Source organism: Mytilus galloprovincialis, chromosome 10 (assembly GCF_965363235.1).
Source record: "Mytilus galloprovincialis chromosome 10, xbMytGall1.hap1.1, whole genome shotgun sequence".
Taxonomy (NCBI): Eukaryota; Metazoa; Mollusca; class Bivalvia; order Mytilida; family Mytilidae; genus Mytilus; species Mytilus galloprovincialis.
The window spans coordinates 48,945,577-48,958,223 of NC_134847.1; the positions used below are offsets into that span (position 1 = coordinate 48,945,577).

General features: G+C 31.2%; 1 protein-coding gene across 4 annotated transcripts in view; it reads left to right on the forward strand.

Annotated features, from left to right (window-relative positions):
• LOC143047728 (GDP-L-fucose synthase-like) overlaps positions 1–12,647 on the forward strand; it is a 15,884-nt gene continuing 3,237 nt past the window's right edge. The window contains exons 1-8 of one of the 4 annotated variants that reach the window (XM_076220937.1): positions 1–152; positions 4,482–4,628; positions 6,706–6,820; positions 7,488–7,616; positions 8,377–8,450; positions 9,517–9,650; positions 10,378–10,509; positions 11,482–11,661. In XM_076220937.1, coding sequence (XP_076077052.1) covers positions 4,492–4,628; positions 6,706–6,820; positions 7,488–7,616; positions 8,377–8,450; positions 9,517–9,650; positions 10,378–10,509; positions 11,482–11,661 — 901 coding nt within the window. In that variant the 5' untranslated portion in view covers positions 1–152; positions 4,482–4,491. The other 3 variants (XM_076220940.1, XM_076220938.1, XM_076220939.1) reach the window with 3 other exon arrangements.

Sequence of the window (12,647 nt, forward strand, 5' to 3'; positions counted from 1 at the left end):
AATCAAATCGTATATTATATTCAGGTCTTTTCTGTCCAGGTTTTAATAGGTTTTTAGTGTAACCTGTTAATTGAAAAACCGGAAGCACCTGCTTGACAAAACCTGTTTCTTCACTTCCTACTGTATTTTCACGTGGCGTCCCTATCACCCAGGTAAATATACAGAATACACATACAAACAAGTTAGTGATAACGAATTGTACTCTTTCTTTTTCATCTGTATGAAATTAAAAAATAAACAGAGAGAAACCGTCAATTTTAAAATTTACAGTTCTGATTAAAATATAAAATTACTGTGTCCCGGCATGTACTTGGACACACTGACACAGGATCTTTCATTTTAATCTGATTGAGGGATAAGTCGGCAACTCAAGATTTACTGTAAAGCATCCTGTTGAATTGTTTACTTTATCCAATGCATAGATTGAATACTTAAACATAACGTCATTGAAGTGGTTATCCCACCATATTAGAATTCTAAATATTTAATTTATTATTTTGGACTTCATGCACATCTCAGTGTCATAATAATCAGACAGTTGAATGTGACTGAAAGTAGAAGAAGAATCACATTTTGGCTTAGTAAGTCTTAAGGTAAAATCTGCACATACACCACTGTCATACACGTACAAAATATATTTTCTGTCACACTATAGGTGGGGTGACACAAATGACCCAATAACACCATTATTATCCATATAACACTTGTAATGACCGAATAACATTTGAAATTTTAATTTTAGAACATATTGGTGACCTTTAAACTGATTATTAAGTAATATCATATTATAAGTGTATTTGATAACTTAGAAATGATTTACAGCAAGCAGGTAAGTTCATAAAAATCGTTATAAATAAAGTGTCAATAAATGTGTACATCCAACATGGCGACCAGGCCAAATGGTATATTTGCGTTATCCTTGGTCACCATGTTGGACATGTTGGAGTAAAACGCTGGAACTGACCTGCTTTTTATGGCCCATTTATGGGCATTATGTTTTCTGGTCTCTGCGTATGTTCCTCCGTCTGTGCCGTTTCATTTTAAAGTTTTTGGTTCAGGTAGTTTTTGATGAAGTTGAAGTCCAATCAACGTGAAACTTAGTACACATGTGCCCTATGATATGATCTTTCTAATTTTAATGCCAAATTTGAGATTTTCCCCCATTTTCACGGTCCACTGAACATAGAAAATGATAGTGCGACTGGAGCATCCGTGTACTGGGGACACATTCTTGTTACATGTATATATCATATTTAAGGATGTTTGCTTGTCATGTTTTGGAATTTTTTTAAGATTTTTGAAATCCGCCGGTTTTATCCATTTGAATGCCTTAAAAATTTTTGCCCATGAACCCCCATTTTTCTTTTTATAAATCTTTTACATGTATGTATTATTATAATTAAGCCATATGTAATAGTTTTATAGAATTTTATTTATTTTTTCATAGTTTTTGAGAACTTTAAGTGGTCAGACACACTGACACAGGATCTTTCATTTTAATCTGATTGAGGGATAAGTCGGCAACTCAAGATTTACTGTAAAGCATCCTGTTGAATTGTTTACTTTATCCAATGCATAGATTTAATACTTAAACATAACGTCATTGAAGTGGTTATCCCACCATATTAGAATTCTAAATATTTAATTTATTATTTTGGACTTCATGCACATCTCAGTGTCATAATAATCAGACAGTTGAATGTGACTGAAAGTAGAAGAAGAATCACATTTTGGCTTAGTAAGTCTTAAGGTAAAATCTGCACATACACCACTGTCATACACGTACAAAATATATTTTCTGTCACACTATAGGTGGGGTGACACAAATGACCCAATAACACCATTATTATCCATATAACACTTGTAATGACCGAATAACATTTGAAATTTTAATTTTAGAACATATTGGTGACCTTTAAACTGATTATTAAGTAATATCATATTATAAGTGTATTTGATAACTTAGAAATGATTTACAGCAAGCAGGTAAGTTCATAAAAATCGTTATAAATAAAGTGTCAATAAATGTGTACATCCAACATGGCGACCAGGCCAAATGGTATATTTGCGTTATCCTTGGTCACCATGTTGGACATGTTGGAGTAAAACGCTGGAACTGACCTGCTTTTTATGGCCCATTTATGGGCATTATGTTTTCTGGTCTCTGCGTATGTTCCTCCGTCTGTGCCGTTTCATTTTAAAGTTTTTGGTTCAGGTAGTTTTTGATGAAGTTGAAGTCCAATCAACGTGAAACTTAGTACACATGTGCCCTATGATATGATCTTTCTAATTTTAATGCCAAATTTGAGATTTTCCCCCATTTTCACGGTCCACTGAACATAGAAAATGATAGTGCGACTGGAGCATCCGTGTACTGGGGACACATTCTTGTTACATGTATATATCATATTTAAGGATGTTTGCTTGTCATGTTTTGGAATTTTTTTAAGATTTTTGAAATCCGCCGGTTTTATCCATTTGAATGCCTTAAAAATTTTTGCCCATGAACCCCCATTTTTCTTTTTATAAATCTTTTACATGTATGTATTATTATAATTAAGCCATATGTAATAGTTGTATAGAATTTTATTTATTTTTTCATAGTTTTTGAGAACTTTAAGTGGTCAAAGATAAAACAATAAAAAATCAAGAGAGAACATTTTCCCGCTAAAATTCCAATGGCTATTATCTCGTAAACAAGCACATTGACCCCTATATATTTTTTTCTTTTTTTATTCCTCAATTAATCCCCTATCAATTTATACTAGTTTTATGGAAAGTTATTTATTTTGAAACTGAGCAACGAACTTCCTTAAGGGCAAACGATACAGTTGCAGGGGAGGTTATGACGTTGCTAACCAAAATTGTTATTTTCGCGACGTCAAACTATGACTTATGGGGAAAAGATTCAGTTTTCGACTGATTTTTATCATTCAAACTTATTTAACTTGAAAACGAGTTCATGGACCCCTCTTTTTTAAAATGCCATTTGGTTTGATTATGTAAGAAGATTATATGTGTGCCAATTTTCATGAAAATGTAAATAGTGCAATTTTTTTTAATTTGATAACTATACAGCAAAAAATTATGTTTTTGTCTACATTCATGAACATTTGATAAATATGAGTTGATTTCTGAAAAAAAAAATGTATAAATTTTTAGGATACTTATTAAATACAGAAATTACAAATTATTTAACAAAAAACAATTTGTGTTTATCTTTTAAAACCAAAAAGTTACGTCTCTCTTTCGAAAGGGAAAATACGGCCACAGATCCGAATTTTGAGCAAATATACAAAATTTCGACCTAATTTTACTCAAAAAACTAGCACATGAAGGTATATTTTTTATTACATATTTGATTTAATCAGGTATTAAACAATAGTCTATATGGAATTTTTTATCAAATTGTAAATACGGGATCAAAACTGTATCGTATGCCCTTAAGTTATAAAAACCTGTATAATATACTTTTATTTAAAAATCAAATGTCTAAAAGTTTCTAATATGTGCTAATATTAAATTTCAAGTGTTATTTGTTCATTACAAGTGTTAATCAGTTATTCGAGGTAACGCTACAGGTGTGTATCTGCAGAACTTTAGCACGTATCATTTTTGACAAATATCATAAAGGCTATGGTTTTACATCTAGGGTAGTTTTTGACCATTTGCCTCCTTTTTTTGTCCCTGTAAAATTAATATGTTTATAACTTATTGGTAATTACCAATAAATTGCTATATATATATAGTACTGAATATCCTGGGTTCCACCCTGAATCAGGACACATCAAATTATTTTGCTCCAGTCTTAACCACAAGACCACCAGCCGAAGCTGTAAAATTGATCTTGGGTTTGTAAAATTCTTCTCTGCAAGCCAACAGAATCCAACTAAAAAAATTTGATAAAAGAGCTGTTGGCTTTTGAAAGCAAAAGTTTATTGTGAAAACTGCAAAAACCAGGCTATACATTAACTAGTTTGCTCATTCTGATTGATGAAATGCAACCTATATGCCTGAGGTGCAAACATTCATGACAGTTGAAGCTTTACACATTTGAAAACATTTGCGATTGATGAAAAATCCATATTATAGCTCTAATTGTTTTCAAACCTCAAAAAAGGTAGATAACTCATGTTTGTTATAATCCTGACAAAACTTTTACTTTATCACTAATTCAAGTAATTCCTTTGTCTGCTTCAAAACCAGGATTATATTACAACATGTATTATAATCGCCAAAGGAAAATGATCAATGGTTTAATTATTAACAAAATAATTTTTCATCATTTATAACTGTGGAATGTGTATTTTAGTAAAATGTTCTTTAAAAAAAATTCTTTTAGATGCCGAAAAGCATGTTCATACATGGTATATTATATTCATGTACATGTACTTGGACTTATTCATTGTTATTCTGGTTTCAAACAATGATAAAATTGATCAGATAAAATATATAAATGTCCCATCATTTTTCTTTTCCAGAAATTAAAAAATGGCAGAAAAGAAAGTTATTATGGTGACTGGTGGTACAGGTTTGGTTGGAAAAGCCATTGAGTTTATAGCCACTGGTGAAGAGAAAAACCCTAATGAGGAATGGCATTTCCTTTCCTCTAAAGACGGAGATTTGTCGTAAGTTTATTTGACGAGAGAGTCCACTAAATTATACTAAGTCATTTAATATAAGTGCACAATTCCAATATGTGAAGTCTTATTTCAATGGTAGGTGTACACAGTACAAGTCATGGTCCTTTTGTAGGTAGAAAGAAAATGTGGATATCCCAAGTGATCAGCAAAATAAATAAGTCATGCAATGCCTGTACATACATTTGTCAATATCATGAATATTATTAATATTATTAGTTGACTGCATATAGTTCTTTCTCTTGATTATGTTGAATGATGAATGGGGTCCCCCTTTTTTCTGTGAACATTTTTGTTGATTATATAGGGAATCACTGAAGCATGACTGGGGCAGCCCCTCCCTTCTTAGGCATTATGAAAATACACAAATGTACTGGAATGTCTAGAATAGACCATCTTCTATTTGTACTGTTGTGCAAATTTTTAGATACAATTTAGGCCACAATTAAAAATATTTCAGTTTGCCCAAACCCGACCCATGATGACTGGGTGTGGGTAGGTAGGTAGGCAAATTCTTTTTTTTTTTTTAGAATTTGCATGAAAATATTAAAAGATCTTAAAACAGTATATCTTTTTTTTCCGTCAAACTTTTGTAGAGAAAACCAAAAGCCATGAATTTAAAACCTCTATAAATAAATTAGTCTACTCAGGAACATGTATATTAGGATATACTGTTCCCAGGTCTACTATATGATTTGTATCCTGAGATGTATATAACACTGACAATTGCTAGCTTTGTGAAAGGGCTGGTGGATTTATGAAGTGATTTTCAATAGTTCCATCAACACGATGTTTGTGTAAAAAAAATATCAGCTGATTATGTAATGATTAAATTTGTTTGCAGTTTTTAAATCCTATTTCTATTAAAATAGATTAAATGTCCTAAAATATTTATATGAATTATTATCTACCATCCTTAGTTTGTGTCTTTTTTATGTTTTGAAAACAAATTTGTATTTACATTATCACACAGGTAAACTAATTTGGCTATAAATAGATCAAAGCATGTTCTGTAGAATCTCCAAACTAAAAACGTATTTGTTATAATTTTATTTCTTTAAATAATCAAGTTTAAATTTTTGAAAATAATCATTATTGATAAAATATAATTGCACAAAGTTAACGTTTTCTGAAGACTATTTATTTTTAGGTCATGGTTCTAGAGGCTTCCTCACAAATTTGTATAAAAATCCAATATGGCGTCCATAACATGTTTTTACTTTTGCACATGTGAAAAAAATATTTCTGTCAAAAGTCAGATTTCTCTTGTCAAAAGGGATATATATTGCAATAAATTATTCAGAGGGAGTTACATTCAGTTAAGATTATATTTCTGATTCTGTGAACAATTATAGTTTTATCAAATTCTCCCAAACAGCAACGTACTGATCTTGTCTAATGAGACTTGTAAATTTCAACTATTTGAATAAAAGGGCATCTAATTTACATGATAAAGAAAGATTATAATTAAAGACAACAATTTATCAAGAAATAATTCCTTTTTATTCAGTAAAAACAAAATCTTCTTGCAAGATTGTAAATTCGCAACTTCCGGATCCATTTCCTGTCAGAATAACATTGAAAATATTCGATTGCACATGGTTTTGAACAAATCTACCTGAATATTCTTATCAGATATTCGATAACACGATGAAATTAACATTGAGCATATAGGTAAGGGTTTGGTAGTACAGACAACTACAGCATAAAAAAAACTGTGCCACTTCACTTGTTTTACTTCTTTACGTTCGTTAAATAAGAAGATAAAAACAGAGAACATCGAATATCGATTCACTGCGTCTTTTATATGCTTTCTTTAAATCTTATTCACAGTTACTTTCAAACGCAAAGACGACAAACATTAAGTATTGTACGATGACGGAGCGGACCCAAAAAAAATCCGAAAAAAAAAATTCTTCAAAAAAAACGTCAAAAAAAGAATTTGAGTCGGCGAGTTTATTTTGGGTCGGTCGCGTTTTGGCAAACATACAATCTTTTTATTTTGGCCTTATACTTTAAGATACATTGTCATTACATTTAAAAAAACATTATTTTGAATTTTCAGTGATAGGGCAGCCACTGAAGCCATATTTAAGAGAATCAAGCCAACACATGTCATACATTTAGCTGCTATGGTCGGAGGATTGTTCAGAAATCTTAAATACAATCTTGACTTTTATGTAAGTTATTTTTACCGGCATGACAAAAATCACTTCATGTAGTGACATGTTGTTCTATAAGGATTGTGAATGGTATTTTCTATTTTCTAAAGTTTAGTTTTACCCATTTACTACTGTAAATTCAGAAACTATTGCATGCATTTACATGTATGATCACGATCATAACAATTTTTGAAGAATGAAAAAAAAAGATGTATTCTTGCGATTTCAAGAAAAGCTGCACAGAGTGCATATATATACAGATATATTTATCCGATATATCAGAATGCAATCTCTTTTTATTGTGATACTCAACCAGTCACGTTATTGCAAAATTGATAAAAACTTCTCAATCATTTCAGAATTTTCAGTAGTTTAATCAAAATATCTCAAATATCTCAACTTTATAAGGTTAAATAATCTCTAATTATGATTGTTAACTGTTGATTTTACTGGTAAACATGAACCACAAATGTTCAATAAAGTATAATATTTTAATGCTTATGTATGCAGACTGGCAAAACCATAACATCAAATTCCACAAAAATACAAATGTCTCTCAATCAGTGAAAATAGATTAATCCACAGTATAATAATAATTGATATCCTCACTAGTTAACATGGTTATGAAATGTTGAATTAAATTTTACCATTTATTCCTCATTTTATGTGGGTTTTTTTATTTCAGAGAATTAATACCTTAATTAATGATAATGTTCTGAACATCAGCCACACCACTGGAGTTAAGAAAGTAGTATCCTGTCTGTCGACGTGTATATTTCCAGATAAGACAACTTATCCTATAGACGAAACAATGGTAGGTAATCAGTATGTCAGGATAAAAGGGAGATTGTTATAGATGAAACAATGGTAGGTAATCAGTATGTCAGGATAAAAGGGAGATTGCTTTAGATGAAACAATGGTAGGTAATCAGTATGTCAGAATAAAAGGGAGATTATATAAAAATAAGGAGATGTTGTATGAGTGCCAATGAAATTACTATCCACCAAATTTTAATGAAGTGGATGTAAGCAATTATAGACCAGGGTATGGTTTTCAACATCGAGAAAAACCTGTATTGTACAGTTGGCTATTAAAGACCCCAACATGAAAAATATGAAACAATTCTATTGAGAAAACTAATGGCCTACTTCATAACAAAACAATTTAAAAAAACTAATTTGACAGACATAAATCAATGACAACCACTGAACTACAGACTCCTGATTTGGAATAGGTACATAATGATAGTGGCAGGGTTATTAGCATTTCTTTTTTCAAATAGTCAATATCAGTATGGATCTTATTGTTGCATACTGATTGTAAAGATCAGCATATTTTGTTAATAATTATAATAGGGAGACTATGGTATTTATTATTTTATAGTCAATATCAGTAGTATATGGATATAAAATAATAAATAAGTTACAATCTAGAAAATAATCTTGATTTTTTTCAGTTAGTATCTGTTTGGGCTTCACTGAAAGTTAAATTTATTTTGTATTTTTAATTTTTCGTGGTGATAAACAGCCATTTATCATTGTAAAGTAACTTCCACCTTTTTATTTAACTCCAGGTACACAATGGTCCCCCACATGACTCTAACTTTGGATATTCCTATTCCAAAAGAATGATAGATGTACAGAATAGGTATGAATCATATATTTATAAATATTAAATATGAATTTTTTGTATGTTTTATAAAATAACAAGATTTCTCTAAATCATAAATATAAGAAGATGTGATATGAGTGCCTACAAGACAATTCTTCATCCAAGTCACAATTTGTTAAAGCAAACCATTACAGGTCAAAGTGCAGTCTTCAAACAACAGCAAGCTATAAAAAATGACTAGTGAAAAACAATGCATTCAAACAGGAAGTCTAATCTATATGAAAGAGAACAAAAACAATTATAAACCACACCAACAATGACAACCACTGAGAACACTATCTAGTTTGATAAGGACTGTTCCTTTCAAACATACATCATATTAAACAGTCATAGGCAAATTCAAATTACCTCCCCTAGGTCCCATGTATGATTAAATTAAATATACATATACAACAGGCTATTATTTAAACTTGGAATTATTTTTAATTATAGAATTTGCAAAATTTTCTGTGCTGGAAATTTTTAATAAATTCCATGATTATTTGGTATCATAATGTTTTGAGTGGTTCAAAACACTTTCCATATAATGTATTTTGTATAGATAGTGTTGTGTGCTGCACAGTACATTCTATTGAAAATGTAATATCTTCTTTGTAAAAGAAAGTGTTGTGCGCAGCACAGACCATTGAAGTACAGAATAAACATGGAATTTATTAGAAATTTCAAGCACGAGAAATTATGAAAATTCCATAATTGATAATAATTCCAAGTTTAAATAATAGCCTGTTATACATGATATATTTCTCAACGCCCTCAAGATTGTTTATTAGATAGGTTCATCAAAGGGATTACAGATAATCAATCTTAATTAGTCATACATGAATAAATCTTTACTACCATGAAGGTCTAAATGAGGTTTACAGAACAGAGAATAATGGGGGGGAAAAAAGTCAAGGGAAAATGGGCACAAATTGATAAAGATTATTGTGGTTCTAAAATATGAATAAAAGAGAATAATGGGCAAAATTTCTAAGGAAAAAAGAAGAAATTAAAGAATATATAATTGACCTTAACTTTCTTCCATGTTTTGTTTTATTTTCAGAGCTTACAACAAGCAGCATGGTTGTCAGTTTACTTCAGTAGTCCCAACCAATGTCTATGGACCACATGACAATTTCAACTTGGAAGATGGTCATGTGCTACCAGGATTGATTCATAAGATTTATATGGCTAAAAGTACGTCTTAGTTGTTCTATTTAGTCATACTTTGATAAATAAAGTTCTCAATTCTATTGACTGCCCTTTTATTGTTGCTTTTCAACTAAAATTTATAGTGTTCCCTTCAAGAGTATATTTGTATGCCCAATTTATTATGCCCCATTTATGGGCATTATATTTTCTGGTCTGTGCGTCCGTTCGTCCATCTGTCCCGCTTCAGGTTAAAGTTTTTGGTCAAGGTAGTTTTTATGAAGTTGAAGTCCAATCAACTTGAAACTGAGTACACATGTTCCCTATGATATGATCTTTCTGATTTTATTGCCAAATCAGAGATCCCCCCCCCCCACCCCCTGTGTACTGGGGACACCTTCTTGTTTACATGTATTTCATTGATAACAAAACATTAATTGTATCAATTTTAATGTACCAGATGCGCATTTTACAGGTATTGGCATCAGTGATGCTCAATGCCAAAAACCTGATACAAATGTTAAAGTTATGCTTTCCCTGGAATTATATATTTTCCCGTAGGACCATTGCTGATACATGTGATATATTATTTCTACTGTAAATTAATACAAGTTTTATTTTATGGGTTATGATCAACCGGTCAATATAGAAATCTTTTGGACTTTTTAGCTGTTTGTATTTAAGCAGGAGGTCTAGATCTATTTACTGTTACACAAGAATGATTTAATAAAATATGTATTTTCTTAAATATAAAATATTGTTTTTGTCTTTCCAGAGAACAACACACCCTTTACTGTCTGGGGGACAGGATCTCCAAGGAGACAGTTTATTTACTCCAGAGATTTAGCAAGACTGATGATCTGGGTTCTTAGAAATTATCAAGAAATAGATCCAATTATTTTATCAGGTAATTAAAAGAACTGTGATAAAGTATAACATGACATCTTTCATGTCTTTGTTGAATATTTACTAATAATAAGTTTATTCTATTATTGTCCAAATATCAAAAGTGTGGGGCATTCATTTATTTATGTTGGTATCAATTTTTGCTAATTTGTTGTTTTCCCCAACATCTAAAATGCTGAATGCACTAAAATTGGTATCCTACAATACTGAATATGGAGTGACCTATACATAAAATAATTAGGCATATAGTGAATCTGGCTTGATTTGATACTATTGTTATTTAATAATGTAAAACCAGAACTTAATGGTAATAATGCTACTCTGTAAGAATTGCAATAATAAGAACTCATTCTGATATCTAACACATATATCTCAATATTGATCTACCTGACATTGTCCATTCTTCAAAAATAGCAATAATAAATTCAACTCACCATTGCATAATCTAAAGACCAATAATGGGGCATTAATATGTCATTTCAATGTTTGTTTGAAAAAATGAAAATAGCATTCTGTCATTATCTGTACTTTCATTAATAGGACGTTGTTAGCCAACCCCGGCCGTTGTTTTTTGTGTCTGTGCAGTATTTCATGATATATATTCCCGGAATTCAACAGTATTTTGAAATGGCAAACTACATTATGTTCCCTAATGTTAAAACCTCTGTTTGGCTAGTCAGATTAGTTAAAGCTTCTACTCCAACACTCCTGGTTCATTTAAGTACTGTCAATTCAGAAATTATTGTGAGGTTTTAATTATTGTGATTATGCTACTGGGAGAGTATCGCAATAATAAGAACTCACATTCTGATAACTAAAACAAAGACCTGAATGGAGATTTTTTCAAAATCGCAATTATTAAATACATACTTTTGTACATGTCCATTCTTGAAAAGTCACAATAATAAATGCACCCAATAATTTCTAAATTTACAATACATATTTTATATAATAATGAAATACTTGTTTACAGTTGGTGAGGAAGATGAAGTCAGTATAAAGGAGGCAGCAGAGGCAGTAATCAAGGCCATGGATTTCAAGGGAGAGGTTGTTTACGACACATCCAAATCTGATGGACAGTTTAAGAAAACGGCTAGCAATGGCAAGCTGAGGAAATACCGACCTGACTTTAATTTTGTTCCATTCGATCAAGGTAATACATTAAATTTGTTTCACTGAAAGTTACTGCTTGCATTTATTGAAATTTAGTATATATATGGCTAAAAAAAATTTATGAAATTATCCTGTTGTTTTACAACCAATACACAGGTGCTGATTTAGATGGCATGCATCTGGTGCCAACCTTGCCATTAAGGATGTTTGCTCCTCCATTTTTTTTATTTTTTGCCAGATTTTCGGAATCCTCTGGTTTTATCCATGTATTGTCATTAAAATAATTTGCCCACTAACCCCTACTTTTCTTTTCATAATTTTATAACATAAAGTTTAAAAAGCCATATTTCAAAATTTTATTAAATTCTTCTTAATTTTTCATAGTTTGTTAAACAAATTAGGTGCCAATGTTAAATATATGAAAAATCTAGAGAGAATTATTTCCCGCCAAATTTTCAATGGCTTATATCTCAAAAACGAGCACACGAACCCTCCATTTTTTTCTACTTTTTTAGTTTTTGACGAGCCTGCAACTTTTGTTGCAGAAAGCTCGACATAGGGATAGTGATCCGGCGGCGGTGTTAGCTCACTTCTTAAAAGCTTTATATTTCAGAAGATGGAAGACCTGGATGCTTCATACTTTGTATATAGATGCTTCATGTTACGAAGTTTCCGTCAGTCACATGTCCAATGTCCTTGACCTCATTTTCATGGTTCAGTGACCACTTGAAAAAAAAGTTCAAATATTTTGTAATGTTGAATTCTCTCTTATTATAAGTAATAGGATAACTATATTTGGTATGTGCGTACCTTGCAAGGTCCTCGCGTCTGTCAGACAGTTTTCACTTGACCTCGACCTCATTTCATGGATCAGTGATCAAGGTTAAGTTTTGGTGGTCAAGTCCATATCTCAGATACTATAAGCAATAGGGCTAGTATATTCGGTGTATGGAAGGACTGTAAGGTGTACATGTCCAACTGGCAGGTGTCATCTGACCTTGACCTCATTTTCATGGTTCAGTGGTT